The 18,447-nt window shown below is 40.3% G+C and overlaps 1 protein-coding gene across 1 annotated transcript in view; it reads left to right on the forward strand.

The window, feature by feature from the left end:
• The window catches only part of ATP8A2 (ATPase phospholipid transporting 8A2), a 301,460-nt gene that overhangs the window by 47,324 nt on the left and 235,689 nt on the right, over window positions 1-18,447 (forward strand). The window contains exons 19-23 of the mRNA XM_065654983.1: window positions 1,580-1,649; window positions 3,390-3,474; window positions 4,739-4,878; window positions 8,105-8,243; window positions 16,291-16,355. Coding sequence (XP_065511055.1) covers window positions 1,580-1,649; window positions 3,390-3,474; window positions 4,739-4,878; window positions 8,105-8,243; window positions 16,291-16,355 — 499 coding nt within the window. The remainder of the gene's footprint in view (window positions 1-1,579; window positions 1,650-3,389; window positions 3,475-4,738; window positions 4,879-8,104; window positions 8,244-16,290; window positions 16,356-18,447) is intronic.

An 18,447-nucleotide genomic window follows, 5' to 3' on the forward strand; every position in this document is an offset into this window, starting at 1 on the left:
TGGGTGGTGGTAGTCAGCAAGCTTTTCTGCTGTTTTTTCTACTCTTACTGTGGCTTAAAGTGTCGATGGCTTGTTCTCTGTCCTCTAAATTATCTAGTTCTGCTTTAAAGGAGTATGTAAAACTAAAGTCAGGGAGGATTTGGTTAGGTGGCTTTTCTTATGTCCTGCCTTGCTTTGTACACTGTTCTTGATTACTTTCTCCTTTTCAACCAGATTGTAGATACTTGTACTACTGGGGCAATATCTAAAACGGTGCTAGAAAAGTTCTTCAGGGTTTCTGACAAGTTTACCAATACCTTGATGTCCACAGGCAGGTGTGTCTGTAGCCTACACGCAGCACTGGTAGAAAATGCTGTTTTAATTCTTTCCTGTGTGTCGCAACTTCCCTCTTGACCAGTGAGGGAGCTCCTATAATTAGATTTCAGAAAGCACGTGGAAGTTCAGTGTCACTGGCTTGCTGCAGAAATTCTGGGCACAGTTAACTGCTGTGCTTCCAGACTTTCTTCAGAAAGTCTCAGAAAGGATTGTGTTTTGTATGATCATACATGCCAAGAGCTTAGTTCCTTACACATGGCTCTTGAGCCCTGAAAACGGGTTAGATTTCCCAGAGCAACTTGGAGGAGGAGGAAAATTGCTCTGCACTGTTCTGTCTGTACAGACTGGCAAGAAAGGAATGAGGAAGGAGGATACTTCTTAGCTCTCCTTTTGCTAAGGAAAAGAATTATAGTTACAGATAACTTCTGTTGAATATGAAAACACATGTTCTTAGGGTTGTCTTGGTGACAGTTGACTTGCTTTTCTCTGCCTCTTAGAAGCTGCATATTTTTTCCAGTGGCTCTTTTAAAGAAGAGTGTTTAAGATCAATTTTGACATTTATCAAACAAAAAGCCTCCTTGTCTACCTTCCTTTGTTAAACTTCTGTATGCTACAGTTCACCTTTGTTTTAAAAACATATCCCGAACTTGACTACCTTGCTATGCAGCCCTGCTCAGGGAGTCTGGCTTTTTCTACATAATCCCAACTATGTAGTTCTGATTAGACCAATAAAAAGAACCTATAGGGAGATGAAGAGCTGGTCTGTACCATGATTCCTTTCTGTGACATTTCTGCATTCCTTTGAGTTAGAAGTTAAATAGCTGCCTAACTAACCATCCGGGTTGGTTATTATTTCAATACCTGTAATAAATATGCATGGAGCCTTACTGATTCCATTTCTAGCCTGAGTCCCCAGAACAATGTTACTTGAGGAATAAGGAAAAGCTGAGAATAAATGTGACTTCCTTTTCTTTCAAGAGGATTTTTGTGCCATCTTGTTCTTTCCCAAATTTTTCCAAATTCTTGCTCACATTGGTGTGCAAGTCTGTGTTCTGGTTGAGTACTCACCAAAAGGGCTGAAACTGGAAGCAGACAACTTTTAGTATTTCTCTTTGCTGTCAAGGATTATGGGGTCTTAAGTTATTACTGTTACATCTCACCTGATCTCAGATGCACTAAGCACATCTGAGAAAATTCACTGGCTAGAACTTGACTTGGTTGGCATAACTGTGACTAATGAAAGCAAGTATTTTTCTTTCAATAGCAACAGGAAGAGAATGTCAGTGATTGTTCGAACTCCAGCAGGAAAGCTACGTCTCTACTGCAAAGGGGCTGTAAGTAATTATGCTACCTAATGGAGAACTAACACTACCAGTTAGTGTTTCCACAGCTGTGGTTGATGCTGGCATTTTGTCTCATACATCCATAATACCTGTTGGCTTTCTGTTTAGGGCCAGGTGACTTAGATCTGTCATTCCTCTGCTGACTCTTTCTGCAGGCAGGAGTATTTCTGGGCTTTCAGCTACCCTGCTGAAATCCTGAAACTAATGGGAGCAGAACCTTTCACTTATGCAAAGGCAGGATTTCACCCAGCTGTGCAGCAGCAGTTCAGGAGCTTGATTAAATGCTGTTGCCTGAATCTGTAATACTAAAATCTGTTTTCAAGTGGTTGACTCTTGATCTGGCTCTTCCATCTCTGCACCTGCTGTTATTTGTCATCATGACTTGCACCACGTTGTGCTTCTATCTTCACTGACAAGAGCAATAACTTACCCAAGTACAAAGGCTGCAAAACTAGCATTGGCCACAGCCAGAGTGTGGTTATAATTTCAATGGAAAACAATGCAGGTGGCTTTTTGCAGCAGGGAGAACTATTTCTGACTTCTGTAAGGATCTGGTTTACTTGAACTTGTCCTGACATATAGATCTGGGTGCACTGGTCTGTTGCTTCAGTTTAACTCCCTTGATTTGATAAAGATGTGCTGGTTTTGTGCTGATGTGGTGGGAGTGAATGAAGCCCACCCTTACAGTGTGGTATTTCAATGTTGTATGCTTAGTAGGATTGCACAGATCTGCAGCTCCTTGTTGCCAGTGTTCACACTGTTTGTTTGGAGTGCGGCACTAGAAGGGATGGAGAATGGGAGAGTTCATAGTAAAAAGCTTCATGCCATCTTCTGTATGAGCGGACTCAAATGTCTAACAGAGCAAAAGGGTTATAGTCATTAGTGGAATCTGGTTGTTTGTCTTGTATGTTCTGCTGCATCCACTCCTCAGCTAAACTGTAAATTAACATGAACCCTTCCACATTATGATAGTCATCTCCAATCCTGCCACATCCATCATAAATCACTTGTTTTGTATGCCTGTCTCTAATCAGTGATAGACATAGGCTTGTTAACTTAGTTCAAGAGTGTGTATGTGAGCGAAAGCAGGATTTCTGTATTGTACGTGTATGTAGCAACATGTTCTGGTAGTTGCAGAATAGAATCCAGAGACTCTAAATATGTAGGTGGTGCTGCTGCATTTTGATTTTTAGCTGTTATCTGTACTTTTTCAATTGCCCTCTGATGTAGTGATGAAGGAAGTTGCTGGAAGAGGAAGGTTATTTCAGAGAGACTTTTGTGGTGGAATCTGTTCAGTGTTTCTGCCTTCTATTTTGTAACATCAGTGGGAATCTTTTCTAGAAAGGATTGCAAGAAGTTCTGTATGGGGCTACAGTGTGTGCTGAAGTCTAGATACTTATATTCTCTGAAAATCAATATATCTGCTTAGTAATTCAGAAAGGAGTGTTCTGTACTGCCTGATAATGGGGACCCTTAATGGAAAGAAGGGAGGACAGCAGAGTGTGCTTCTGTCCCCATCATTTGAAGTGGGTGCAGTACCTCTGCCACTGGGCACAATCCAGATTACTTACTCAAACCAGAGTCTCCAAAATCTAAATGTATGCTTGTAAATATAATCCTGGGTTCTGTTACTAGCAAGTTCACTCAGGTTACTTTACTTGAGCTTGTAAATAATGAAATGAGCACTTCAGTTGTAGACTTACTCTGTTGTAATGACTTTGGTTTCAATAGGATAATGTGATTTTTGAGAGGCTTTCAAAGGATTCGCAGTATATGGAGCAAACACTGTGCCATCTTGAATACTTTGCAACAGAAGGTAAGAGAAACAATGTGTCATGAGAATTCAAGATATCAAATTGCAGAGTGTTCTGCACTGTCTAAGCTTTGCAGTGCCAAATATGATGGTTATGAAGATTAATGAAGAAGTGGTGTGTAATCAGCAAATAAAGAGCTCTGAGATAACTTTAAGCCAATGGCAGTTTGTGCTTTGCCTCTGTGCGCTTTGAGCAGAGAAGTGGAATTTGGGAGGAAATGATGGGGTTCTGTATGGCCATGATGAAGGGCAAGTGCATGAGTTCTGTTGCCCAGAACACCCCAGTTACATTGGAGTTAGAAGTGGTTTTGCCAGTGTCAAAGTCAAATGACATAATCTCTGGCTTTATGGAGCAGAATGATAACCTGAACATGCTAAGAAACCTGGAAGACCAAGGCATCAATGATTATCTGAAGTGGTCTCTAAGGCCTTTATGAGTGATATTACACTTCCATTCACAGGGAAGTATTTGGCTTTGTTCTCTCTTCTGCAGAGCAGAAAATATTTGCATTATAGTAAAACCATGAAGCAGTATGTTGTTTTTACTAAATCTGAAAACATTATTTATACAGCTTTTTAAGATATTTTTTTGTGGAGTCCCACATTCTCAGTAACTAAAATTCTGTATTTTATGGCACACACTCCTTTCTGCTTGACTCTTGCCAGAAAAAAAAATCATTACTTCTGTATGTTAACTTTTGTCAGTAGTCTAATAAAATGGTTTTCATACTTCATGGGCCCTATTCTTTCTACTCTTTTGTGCTAGTGTAACTGCTCTTATTACTGTGAGTTATGTGCATACACTGTAGGAGAAAACAGTCCTAAAATGATGTTTGTATGTTTGACTAAGTAATATCTCCAATCACAATATGTAGCCAACTATTTGTTTAATTTGATCATTTTAAAAATACATGAAAGCCAAGCTTGCTTTCATACTTAAACTAAAAAGATTAAAGATGATCCTTTTGTTGCTCCAGTATGGCTATATTGCAATACTGAAAACCATGAAAACGTTTGCGCCTGTTAGGCTGTCTTCATTTGCGCCAACATTAGGAATGTAAGTGAGCCAGGCTCTTGTTTTATGTTTGTGAAAACCCAAATGCTTCAAAAATGTACAGGGAGATTTCTGGAATCCAGAGTTTAAGTGTGCATTGAAAACTCCGGTTGGCTCCAGTGAGAGGGTTAGAATTCAGGGTTCATTAGGGCATTAATGACTTGATGATACTCAGTGTCATTTTACTGTGTGTAATGACTGTCTGTTCTGTAGGTCTGAGGACGCTGTGCATTGCTTATGCAGACCTGTCAGAAAACTCTTACAGAGAGTGGCTGAATGTCTACAATGAAAGCAGTACGGTTCTGAAAGACAGAACTCAGAAGCTGGAGGAATGCTATGAGATCATTGAAAAAGTAAGATGCATGCTTCTTTTATCAGATATAGATTCCCTTGCATGTGTGTTTTCCCCATGGAATTTGGGCTTTATACAGTAAACCAAACCATTAATTTCATGAATGAGAAACTGTAAAAGTATTCTTAGTTGGCAACCTGTTCAGTCCATACACCTCTCAAGTTTTAATTTGTTAATCTGAGACTAACTTATGTATAGAAGGTCATTGCTACTTATAAACTCTTCTCGTGTTTTTTTTTGTTTTGCTATATTTTATAAGGTTGCTGTAACCCGATAATGGATGAAATTGTTGCATTGCGCGAAGTTGCCATGTGCTAGTATATAAAGATAAACTTGTTCCTGTTCATAACAGCAGTCACAGTTCAGATTTTCTGATGGCTGTTGACAAAAGTGTTCACCAAGGCCTGTAGACACATAGACTGAAAAAAAGATGAAAAACTGCTCTCCAGGCAAATTGCAAAACTCATAGTTTTTGAAAGGGAAAGTAGGTATCAGAGTATCAGTTTGAAACTCTGATCCCATGCTGAGTGAAATGATAAAACGTCAACACTAGGGGCCAGTGTTTCTTTGATACTCGTTGGTCTTTCTGAAATGCTGGTAGTCCCCCTGCTCACCTATGTTTATTAAAGCTCTTTCCCCTCACTCCAGTTATTTCACTCTTATTTTATTTAGTGGTTTCTTTTAACACTCTTTGAAATTCAATTTCTTTGAAAATTAGTATTAACACTTCAACTTAAGTTCTGGATCACTGCTGGTTATATAAGTTGGGGCAGAAGAGGGAAGGCGATTGAAACTATGGTGGAAGCCAATTTCATAGGGTAATAGGAAAACTCCAAGAACTCTTTAAGCAATAGCTGAAGATGGCATCTTACTTTTCAAACTAACACCTGAAGTTGTCTTATGTGTTTAGTCGGTCGGTAGCAGTGTGGTTATCTAACCTATGATTCTACAGATTTGCATAGCTTCTCTCAGCTTTCTCCATCCCGAACTGTGCTCTTGTACTCTTATGTTTTTCACTGAGGTGTAAAACAAGCATGGGTCATTTCTCTTTAAAATGCGTTCTGAAAAGTTAGATCACTTTTTGCCATCTACCTTCTGCTTCCTTTTACAATTTATCTTGGAAAAAAGAGACCTATGAATGGGTTGTAGAATTGGAGTTTTGGACTTAGTGCCATATTGGTAGGAAATATCCACTGTGTTCCTCTCCTGTTAATGTTTGCTTGCTGGTCATACCAAGGAGCTGAAAATTGCACTTGAAACTTAAAGATGTGGGGGGATATGTATGGTTTTCTTTCTTTTTAGAGCTGGTATTTCCCAGGTTAAATTCTATGGTCTGTAGGGACTTCTTTCTAAATAATAAACTGTCTTGTGCCTGTAACATATAATGCATTTGAACAGGCTGGTTTTTCATCTAAGGGCTGAAATGGGAGTGGGAGAGCTACTTTGTCAGTCTGAGTGTTGAGGTCAGTGGATCATGGTACAGGTGTACGTGGAGAGACAAACTTGAACTGGCTTCCTTACCCCCTGTACTGGCTGAGGGCTTCAGCAGGTGCGAGAGTAACTCCTTTGCTCAGGTAGCTCAGCTATGCTGGTCCCTGTGCTGTCACGTTTAACTGCATAACAAGTGATTTTGGGAATAAAAGACAGTCTACAGTTGCACGCTTGGATTGGATTTGTAACCTTCAAGCCTTGTTAGCATTGAGACGGCTGACATTTCATCAGGAGGCCTTAGGGTACTAAAGCAAATGACTTACAGCAGTTGATCCTGCTGCCTTTACCATCCGAAGATCTCATAACAGAACTTAGGCTTTGTCAAGACCTGTAACTAATGCCAGCCTACACACCTGTGTGAATGACAACTGCCCCTTCTGTTCTTTGTGCATTCATAGATGCATAGAAGCAGGAGCTGCTGTAATGATCACTTCATAGAATGGTTTGGGTTGGAATGGACCTTTAAAGACCATCTAGTCCAAGCTGCCGTAGGCAGGGACATCTTTCACTAGACCAGGTTCCTCAAAGCCCTGTCCAGCCTGGCCCTGAACACTTCCAGGGATGGGACATCCACAGCTTCTCTGGGCAGCCTGTTCCTGTGCCTCACCACCCTCACTGTAAAACAAATTCCTTCTTTATGTCGCATTGAAATCTACCTTATTTCAGTTTAAAAGCATCACCCCTTGTGTTGCCACTGCAGGCCTTGTTAAACAGCCTTTCTCCATTTTTCTGAGAAGCCCCCTTTATATATGGAAAGGTCACAATAAGGTCCCCCTGGAGCCTTGTCTTCCCCAGGCTGAACAACACCAACTCTCTTAACTACTCCTGTTCACTTCATCTGTTTTCACTTGTTTTGAATAATGATAGTCCTTACAAAGAATAGGAGCTCTTACTTTTTCTGTGCAATTCCTGAAATGATACAGTATTATTAAACTCAATTTATATAAAATTATTTGAAGTTGAACACCTTTACATGTCTAAGGAATCATTAAAATGCCTTTAAAGTTTAATACCAGCTGTGTAGACTGTGTCTTTCGACACAGATTTTTCTTACATTTTTTGTCTGCCTGTTTTTTTTCTGTAACATGGCCAAATCTCTTCAAGCAATTGTTTTAGAATTGCGTAAGACTATGGCTAACTCCTGTAGTATTAAATTTGTTGTATGAGACATGTTTTTCTGGCAGACATCTGTATGTAGACTAGAGATACTTGGATTGATTAATGTTCATACCACTTGTATTACATGAATGTAGTGATTGTATCCATAAATACTTGCAATAATTTTTGATTTGAGTGATTGTATCCAGTCTGTATGTACGTTTTATGGGAGAGAAATTAGTTTAAATGATGTGATGCCAGATGACTTTTGTTTTGTGAGCTTAAAAAATATATAAACTGTGAGCACTCACCATGTTGCTATGGTGATTAGTGAATGCTCTAGTATAAATGTTCATCCATAGAAAAGCTTTGGAGTTGTATAACTTGAATTAATTGTTCTTGAAACATTGCCATCTCTCTGATCAGAAACACTCTGTTCCATTCTCAACCTCTTCAAATGGGAATTGTATGCAGAGGAAGCAGAACAGCCACACCAGAAACTTACTGTAGTGAATTGCTTGTCAAAATGCTGTATTAGCAATGAGGCACAACATGCTGTCTCTAATTCCTTTTTGAGTGTGTTCCAAACAGAGGTTTATCTTTAGAAAACAATCCCTCAAATTCTTTCTTTTTTCCAGAATTTACTGTTGCTTGGAGCTACAGCCATTGAAGACCGTCTGCAAGCAGGTGTTCCAGAAACAATAGCCACGCTAATGAAGGCAGAAATTAAGATATGGATTCTGACAGGGGACAAACAGGAAACAGCACTCAATATAGGTATCCATCTTTCTGGTTACTCTGAATTTGTCTGGCGTGTGGCAGGTTACATACTAAATCTGCTCTGCGACGTTTTAAACAAAAACAGGCTTGCTTTTTATAGAATGGTTCCTTGGTAGCAGACAGGCATCATGTAGCCTTCACTTTGGAGAAGGTTTGAGGGTTTTGAAGTTTTTGCTGTGAGTGTCAGGTTATATTCAGGTTTTTTTTAAGGCAAAAAGGATGCTTTTGCTCTTGGTTTAGTGCAGTTCTTGTAAGGAGCAGATATAGGTAACTATGTGCTCTCGTGGAAACTGGAGAGCTCAACCAGACTAATATTCCAGTTATACTGTGCATTGTATTAAACTCTATCCAGTGGAGTCCCTCAAGATGCAGTACTGGGACCAGTACTATTCAGTATATTCATCAACGACTTGGATGAGGGAACTGAGCGCACCGTCAGCAAGTTTGCTGATGACACCAAGCCGGGAGGAGTGGCTGACATGCCAGAAGGCTGTGCTGCCATCCAGTGAGACCTGGACAGGCTGGAGAGTTGGGCAGGGAAAAATTTAATGAAATATAACAAGGGTAAGTGTAGAGTCTTGCATCTGGGCAGGAACAATCCCAGGTTCCAGTACAGGTTGAGGAACAACCTGTTAGAGAGCAGTGTAGCGGGGGAAAGGGACCTGGGGGTCCTGGTGGACAGCAGGATGACCATGAGCCAGCACTGTGCCCTCGTGGCCAAGAAGGCCAATGGCATCCTGGGGTGTATTAGAAGGGGGGTGGTTAGTAGGTTGAGAGAGGTTCTCCTTCCCCTCTACTCTGCCCTGGTGAGACCGCATCTGGAATATTGTGTCCAGTTCTGGGTCCCTCAGTTCAAGAAGGACAGGGAACTGCTGGAGGGAGTCCAGCGCAGGGCCACAGAGATGATGAAGGGAGTGGAGCATCTCCCTTATGAGGAAAGGCTGAGGGAGCTGGGGCTCTTTAGCTTGGAGAAGAGGAGACTGAGGGGTGACCTCATCAATGTTTATAAATATATAAAGGGTGGGTGTCATGAGGATGGAGCCAGGCTCTCCTCGGTGACAATCAACAGTAAGACAAGGGGTAATGGGTTCAAGCTGGAACACAGGAGGTTCCACTTAAATTTGAGAAGAAACTTCTTCACAGTGAGGGTGACAGAACACTGGAACAGGCTGCCCAGGGAGATTGTGGAGTCGTCTTCTCTGGAGACATTCAAAACCCGTCTGGACGCCTTCCTGTGTAACCTCACCTAGGTGTTCCTGCTCTGGCAGGGGGATTGGACTAGATGATCTTTTGAGGTCCCTTGCAATCCCTAACATTCTGTGATTCTGTGAAACTGTTATATGGCTGCATTTTCTTTTCTTACTGACTGCCTTTTGTAGACTTGAATGGTGTTTGGGATCTGATGGGAAATATGGTAATACAGAGCACATAGCTTACAACTTCTTGCAAACCTTGTCTGTGAAAGCAGGTGGATCCTTGAATAACTGTTACTGCTGTCACCTTATGGCACATCTGGTAGCTGAGTATGTCATGATTGCTAGTGGAAGTGTGTTCCTGCTGTTGAGTGTATGAGTAGACTTTTAAAATGAATTGTTTTATCAAGGCACACTATGGATATCCTTGTCTCAGACTTGTGGATGCAAAAAAAAAATCTTGCAGTGATGTGTACAAAAAGTACAAATTAAAGTATCAGGCGTGCTTGCGTGCTGAGGTAATAGAATGGTACCTACTTAAGATATAGGTGTTTATCTGACTGCCTGCTTTTGCAGCCTAAAACTGGAGAGTTCCTAGCACTGTTAGTTCACGTTTGTTATTAGAAGCAACCATTAAACATTAGATTTCCTTTTAGGTCATAAATGTATCTGATAAAATCAGTCTATATACCCAACTTGTAATTTGTCAAATAAATATTTTACTATAAGACTGGGCTCCCTCCCAGGAGAGGGACTACACAGATCTTAACTGAGTAGTAAAGACTTAGATCAGGATCTGTTCCTTTACTAAGCACCCCTGCCCTGTGATGTCACATATCTCCTGCATACAGCATCCTTGGCAATATAGTACCATGATGCTCTTGTATTCTTTCTGGTGATTTTTCTCCCTGTAACTAGTAAATCTGCCCAAAGAGGTAAAGTGGTGCTGTGGTGATCTGACATCTCTCAGAACTGAGTGACACTTTCACCTGCTTAAGCTTAGAACACTTTGCTTATCACCATAGTCTGTAGTGTGCCCATGTAACAAAGTGCCATCCACAATTGCATTCAGATTTGCAGATTAGTCTGTTTAGATGTAGGTTAAGGGGATCCTTAACAGCATAGGTTACCTTCTGCTGAAGAAGCTATTTCTTGAGCTTTCTCTAGCTCATGTTGACTTCAAGATTCTCTAACTATATGAAGAATGAGACCAGTGAAGCTTTTTATATACAGAACTGCATGTAGATGGGTTTGGGTGTATTTCAGGCTCCTCCTGGAAGAATCGTGATGCTCTGTAGCTGAACTTACATTACCTTTAGCAAAACTTTAGGCATTTGCGATCTTTCATCTGCTTTTTAATTTTTTTCTTCTTTGGTTCATTTATTAGAATTTCAGAATGTAGTCTGTTTGACTAGAATTTTTGTTTACTTATCAAAACTGAATCAAGTTTCATGTGTCTTTGTCGAAGTTGGTACCAAGACATAACTTGCTGAACTGATGCAGTTGTAGTGGATGGTGCAGTAAGGTGGATGGCTGGAGTAGGCAATTGATTTAAATGCTAGTTGTCTGGTTTGAACCACTCTGTAGATTCTGCAGTGGTCAACATGAGAGAAGGGAAGCATCATCTTTAGAGAAATTAAAAGAAATGTAGCTACAGTTTTTGACACAAATATCTGAAATAAGTTTATATATTAACTGACAGCAGCTAGCCTGAAGACAAATAGATGAGCTTTACTGCAATTGCTTACTTTCCCGTTTGTCTCTCTAACCATATTTTGATGATAGCAACTTGAAAAGAATAAGCATTTCCTGTCCAACTTCTAAATGATCACTTCATTTACTGTACAATTTGATAGTAAAACTCTGGAACTTAATTAGCTTCATGTTCAAGTTGGCTTGAAAGTACAAACATGTGACACCATTCTTTTTTATCTAATACATTAAAACTGTAATGAACGTTCAATCTAAAACCCAATCCACATGTACATTCTATGGTTCAGGTGTAAATATGCTATCTGGGGAGTAAAAAGTATTTTCACTTTTTCATTGTGTATGGAGGTTATGCTAATGTGGACTCTTGCTTGCTGTATGGATATGTATATGTGTTGAGGGATATTTGAGCTCTTGACAGGTGAGTTGGAGTACTTCATTCTTCCAGCTTCCTCTTGATTCTTTTGCCTTTGGAATCTGTCTCTGTCTCTTGCATTCTTGGCTTCACTGAAGAGTCATGATGGACCTTATGGTGGGATGGTTTGTGTGCCTTCCACTCAGCTATGTGTCAGCCAATAGTCTGCAGATGAGGAGCGTGTTCCTGATAAGCTTTAGTACTGATCAATCATTTGAACTTTCTACCTACAGAAAATAGGTTTGGAAACATCTTTGAGCATGACATATGGTCTTCAGTTTTTATCAGTTGAAACTGTCCTTAGCCAGTGTCCGCAAACAACCCTCGAAGGCGTAACAGTGTTCTTGTAGTTTCATTCTTTTCTTAATTGTCAGACTCTGGTTTGTCTTTGCCTTTCAGTAAGGCAAAAAAACCTCAAGGTAGGTTTCTATTTACCACCATTCTGATGCTCAGCAGGCTTCCAGAAAATCAGAACTGATGTATTTCCAGCCAATAACCTCCTTAGTAACAGATTGTTTCCTGGGAATGGGAATGAAGTGTTTACTGAAGCTCATCCCTCCTTCAAACAAGGAATCAAACCCTACAGTTGAGCTAAATGCGCTTAGCTGGAGTGTGCATTCATAGCTGTGAGCACTGCCTTAAAAATCATAGAATGGTTTGGGTTGGAAGGGACCTTTGAAGATCTAGTCCAATTCTTCTGCCATGGGCAGGGACATCTTTCACCAGACCAGGTTGCTCAAAGCCCTTTCTAACCTGACCTTCAACGCTTCCCAGGGTGGGGCATCCACAACTTCTCTGGTCAATGTGTTCCAGTATCCTCACAAAAAATTTTTTCCTCCTACCTCACCTAATTCTACCCTCTTTCAGTTTAAAACCATTGTCCCTTGATTTGCCACTAGAATCTTTGGTAAAAAGTCTTTTTCAGTCTTTCTTGTAAGCCCCATTTGTCTTTTGAAAGGTCTCCCCAGAGGCTTCTGTTCTCCAGACTGAGCAACCCAAATAACTCTTAGACTTTTTTTCACAGGAGAGGTGTTCCAGCCCTCTGACTGCTTTTGTGGTCCTTCTCTGGACCCACTCTATAACAGGTGCATGCTTGTCTTGTGTGGGAGGTCGCCAGAGATGGATGTAGTACTCCAGGTGGGGTTTCGTGTCTAATTTTTCATCCACCAGTATCCCCAGGTGCTTGTCAGCAAGGCAGCTCTCAATCCATTCATTGCCTCCTCTATACTGATGGATACTTTGGATTGCTGCAAGCCAGGTGTAGGACCTTGCACTTCGCCTTGCTGGACTTCATGAGGTCTACGTGGGCCTACTCTTCAAGACTGTCAAGGTCCTTCTGGATGGCATCTCTTCTCTCAAGCAAATCAATTGCACCACTCAGCTTGGTGTTGTCTGCAAGCTTGGTGAGAGTGCACTTGATCCCACTCTCTGTCATTGATGAAGATACTAAATGGTATTAGTCCAAGGACTGACCCCTGAGGGACACTACTCATTGCTGTTTTCCACTTACATTGAGCCATTGACTGTAACTCTTTGAATGTGGCCATCCAGCCAATTCCGTGGCCATCCAGCCAATTCTCTGGCCATCCATCAGACCTATATTTCCAATTTACAGGTAAGAATACAGCTGTTATGGCAAGCCATGATTTATCAGTTGAGGGAAAGGAAGCGATGTCAGCACACTTGCCTGCATCCCTGTGTGAAGTCTGAGTGGGGTGCGTGTGCCCTCTCTGAACACAGAGGATCACTGTCCTCGCCTCAGCTGCTGGGTTCTCTCTGCCTGCAGTAGGAATGCGCCTGTGGGCTGTGATCTTGAACTGTGGTTCAAGCCTTATTTCTCCCAGGATGCTTGAAGGGAAATAAGTCCCAGAAGTACCTGATTCATCTGCTTCATGGACTTTTAGCTAGGCTTTTAAATTAGATATCAACTTACAGGTGTAGATTGACATTTAATACCTGCTTTGAACCAGCAGTTGATCTTATTCTACTCAGAAGTATTGTCAAAAATATGCCTTGATCTTAGAGCGTGTGTGTTTTGCTTGCCATGTTAGTACTGCCAGTAATAACTATTATAAAACTTTTTAAAGTATGACTACAAATGTCTCTTGTAATCTTAACAGTTGCCAGTTACTTTGCTGTATACTAGTACTAGATTTTAACTTAGTCATAGTCCTGAAATTGTATATAATATATAGGTCTCCTATAAACCATTGTTAGGCTTGACTTACATCCTTCTATTCCAGTCTTGATCTCCTTCTGGTTTATTGTGATGACAAGATGTAAAACTACCTCAATTGCAGGATTAGTTCTTCTGGCTCCATGACTTCAAAGATGCACAGCAGAGCAACTCTGTGTGTTCCACAGTTGTGTGGGGTTTTTTGGTGTGGTTTTTTTTTCATTTTCCAGCTCTACTTGTCAAGTGGCATCTTGCTCATTTTGAAAGAAGTAAAATGAAATGGTGAGCAGTGGTTTAGAAATTGCAGCTTGCTATTGCAGCTGCTGTTCCAATCAAATGCTACTAGAAAATTCTTTTGAATTAGTTATACTGAATTTGTAACAGCCTACTGCACAAGGCTGTTGCCATTCCCTGGGGAAAGAATAACCCTGACAATGAAGAAAGTGCTTAAGTTTGTAATATTCTTTTTCTACTCAGTAAAAGTAAGGAAGTGGTTCTTCAGCCAAACAAAGTTTTAAAAATGGCAAACTGACTTTTTTCCCAAGTCAGTGTTTTGTCTATATGTGTTGAAGCTTCGTTACTCAGTTCTGTACTACCACATAAGACTTGTTCACACGTAGAATCAGAGGCGGTCTGCAAAGCTTTCATGTTATAGGCTGCACTTTGTTGGAATATATTTCATCCCTTTCCCAACAGGTGTGTGTGAGTTCAATGTTGTTCTGTATTCTTTAAAGCAGAAAGTAAACCTTACCTCATTAACACAAATAAGATGAAAAATGTACCTGCAAGGTTGCACCTGATATTCATTTTCCACACAGCTGTGAAAATGGAAGAGAATCAAACCTGCTGCAGGTAATCAAACCTGCTGCCTGAAAGTGCCTGGCTATGTGGTACAAACATGCCTTCCACAAAGGAAGACGAGGGCTTTGCTTTCTTGATAGAAGTCATTCATGCAGGCATGTTAACCATGGATTATACCTACAAAACTGGCCCAATTATAAAAATTGTGTAGCCTGAGGAAGTCGTTTGTATTGCAATTGGTGAACCGGTGTGGCCTTCGCAAGGAACTGAGAGTCCCACAGAAAATAAATTAATGCCTCAGTTGTTCTCTTGCTGTTGTGAGATATGGAGAGAGACACTTAATATTTTGACATTGACTATGCTGCTCTGCTTTTGAATCTGTCGGCCTTGCAGTGGTTCATCACTGGATTATTACTCTGATACTGCAGGAGCTTCCAGTTGCCAGTGAAATGTCCTGAGACCTCATTTTATGACAGCAGTTTATTAAACTTGCTGTGATACATTTCTATACAAGAGCACAGTAAAAATACAAACTAATTCTATTGTATTTCCTTTTCCTATGTAACTTAGATCAACAATAAAAAGCATGTGCTTCAAATAAATGCATTATCTACTGTCTTATGAAGCTACATGATTTCCCCAGTCCCAAGAGAACTTGCATGAGCTTTTAAGATAATGCAATGTGGTTAGTCTGTGAGTTTGCACTTGTTTCTTGCTGTTAAATAAGCTGAAATTAAACCATTTATTGTGGAATCATAGAATAGTTTGGGTTGAAAGGGATGTTCAAAGCTCACCTAGTCCAACCCCTTGCAATGAGCAGGGACATCTTCAACTAGATCAGGTTGCTCAGAGCCCCGTCCAGCCTGGCCTTGAATGTTTCCAGGGATGGGGTGAATACTAAGGATGGGGTAAATACCAAGTATATATATCCTAGATATGCCTTTGTCTCATGTCAGTGACAGACAAACTGCCACTTCAGTGGCATTGAGTGATACTGCAGTCACCAGCTTTTACTATTACAAAAATAAGAGGCTTTTTTCTGTCTTGAGTATTTCTGCTTTGAATTTTGGTGTCCTGGCAAATGTACAGAACTGTCATCTAAGTGCTGCTCCAGACTATGGCAACTTGCTCTTGTTCTTTCTATGCCCTGGTTGGTCCTACACTAAGAGTAATCTAATACAATTACCTGATGCCTGTAGGAGTTGGTTGGATGTGTGCAACTGATCTGTAGTTTTTGATGAAGCTCAGGACCTTCTGCACTCAACTCTCAAGAGTAAAAAATGCTCACAGAACCCAAGCATGGGCTAAGGGAACTGGGTAGTAACAGCAGATTCCATGTGTATGCTTCCAGTCATGTGTTACAGCCACAACTCTCTGTTCAGATCTGTTCCTGTCACACATGGAAGGCAGTTCCTCCTTTACGTAAGTAAAAAAAGTTGAGGTATAGAAATATTTAAATTTGCTGTAAGGCTGTAGCCTATATTTGCTGCATCTAGTTCATACAATATTTTCTTTAAAACATCTCAAGTGATGTATTTGGGAATGTAGATAAAATGCAGCCTCTACTAGTAAAATTGTCAAGTTGGAGTGTGTCCAAACCATCAAGGTTTCCACTAGCCTGCCTGATAGGAGTAACTGCTCAAAAAGTAAATTGTAATCTGGCCTGTAGATGCTTATGGTAAGGTTTAGCTAAACCTTAAATATTCTTCCAAAAAATAAATCCCTGTGTATTTTTTTTTTCTCTTGCAGGGTATTCTTGCAGACTCATCTCACAGAGTATGTCTCTCATCCTGGTCAATGAGGATTCACTAGATGTAAGTAGGAAAATTGTGGTGTAATTCTTGGCAGAAGGAGGTGTTGCTAACAAAAGGGAAAGTTGTTGAGCTTTCTCATTTTTCTCTCACTTGCTTTTAGGGGTAGCGAGAGAAACTATTCATGCTAAAACAGAGGTGGGGTTGTGCAAAATGCACCCTGAAGTCTCCAGTCACAAGCCATACAGATCAAACTGAAGTCTCAGAACAAGAAACTCATTAGATCCGTGGGTTTGGTTCTGCTGCAAGTTGGTGAAACCTGCAGTTATGCCATCAGAAATGTATTAGGCTTTAAGGTATACATATAGGAATAACATGCCGGAGCAAACTGCATTGTGAGCTTGCCCTGTGTACAGCTTTTGAGACCTAAAAATTGCCTGCAAGTGGTTGCTATGCTCTTCAGTATGTGCAAAAATTAACTAGAAAAATCATACACTTGTACGTGAATCTTCCCAGAAGATTTTTTTCTGTTTGCCTGTTTTCAGTGTTGATATCAGCATTTGCTGTCACTTCAGTATTTGATTCCTATTAGAGGTATTTGTAGGACCCTGGTGGGACCTGTCTCATTGCTGAGTTTTAGTAACTAAGGCCTTGTTAGTTCTCTTGCAGAAGTTAACACTTTTCTGTTTCTGCGCGGAGACTTGTTTAAACAATTCTAGTGGAATAAGAGAACTTCAGGGTTTTTAACCTTTTAAACAGTTACTGCATTAGCGTGTGTAGATTAGAGTATGTAAATTGTTTCAGTATTCAACATCTAAATGCTTTGCGTAAGACTCTCAGCTGCTCGGACCAACTTTTTCCACATTTTCACTTCTCTGTGGTCCCTCTCTAAGGGAACGGTTTCCTTTTTGTGGGTTCGAAATACTGTTGTTCGTATGAACTTTCTGCTACACTTGGCTGACTGGACCTCTTAACCTGGAGAAAGATGCAGAACCTTGATAGAAAATGAGCAGCTGGTGATCTTTGTTTCCAGAGGCAGGAAGATTGATTGGTTAGGATTTATAGGAATAAGAAAACTTGGGTTTTTTTCTTTATATATTGGGATGTATTTTCTGATATACTGGGAACTCAACCCAGAAGAGTGAAAATGATTATGCTTTGTTTTCCTTTTATTTCTTACACATTCCAAAGCTCTGAGTCAAGCACAACTCAAGTTTTTTGACCCTGGAAATAAAATTCTTATTTCAACCTCAATTAAAAGTAGTTCCTCTAAATTTGTAGAGACAAACAATGTGCTTCTTGTGATGCCTGTTCAGAACTAGTAAGAATAAGGTAAAGATTTTTCTTGGCTAAAGCAAGGAGTGCAAAGTGAAGACAAGACAGAAGAGGTTCATGCTAGATCAGAGGAAGAAAATAAAGCTATCATCGCTTATTATTTAGAAACATCTGGATGCTGGACAAGATAGTCTTCAAGCTATATTACCTTGACTTTTGTAGTACTTCCAGTTTTGAATGCAGTGATACAGTGACAGATTTTTAGTTACCTTTCTAAAATAGCGTGAATATAATCCTGAAGGTGCTGAGTAGTACCCAACAGCTTCAGCACCTGCTTTTAAAATGTGACATTAATTAATTGCCTGAAAGGACCATGGGAGGGCAGGATGAATAATGAAATGGCTTACTGTGTATGCCCTAATGGTGAGTGATTCAACCATGGGATATTCCTCTAATTGTCAAACAGCAGTGTAGGTAGAACAATTCAAGGACTTTCAGTAAGAGGCAAAAATCAGCTTGCCTTTTCTGGGATGCAAGGCTGGACTTAAGCAATAAGAAGTGGAAAAAAATGTGCTTAGGTCTCAATTCTTTTTCCCTTCCTATCTTTGACTGCAAGAACAAGTTGGACCTGGCCTATATGTAGAACCAGCTCTAGTTAATTGGTGTGGTTGCAGTCCTATCTTGTTTACAAAACTGACATAGACTTACTGAAATGCGTATCACGTAGCTGTACAAAGGAATAAACTTAAATATACTACTGTAGGATTTTTAGGCTCCGAAAAGGCTTCTGTGTTTTATTTTTAAAACTTGGTGTGTTTTTCATTGCTTTAAAGTAAGGGTTTTGGCTGATTTTTATCTATGCACTTGATGCTCTTCAAGT

This window comes from Caloenas nicobarica, chromosome 1 (assembly GCF_036013445.1).
Source record: "Caloenas nicobarica isolate bCalNic1 chromosome 1, bCalNic1.hap1, whole genome shotgun sequence".
Classification (NCBI taxonomy): domain Eukaryota; kingdom Metazoa; phylum Chordata; class Aves; order Columbiformes; family Columbidae; genus Caloenas; species Caloenas nicobarica.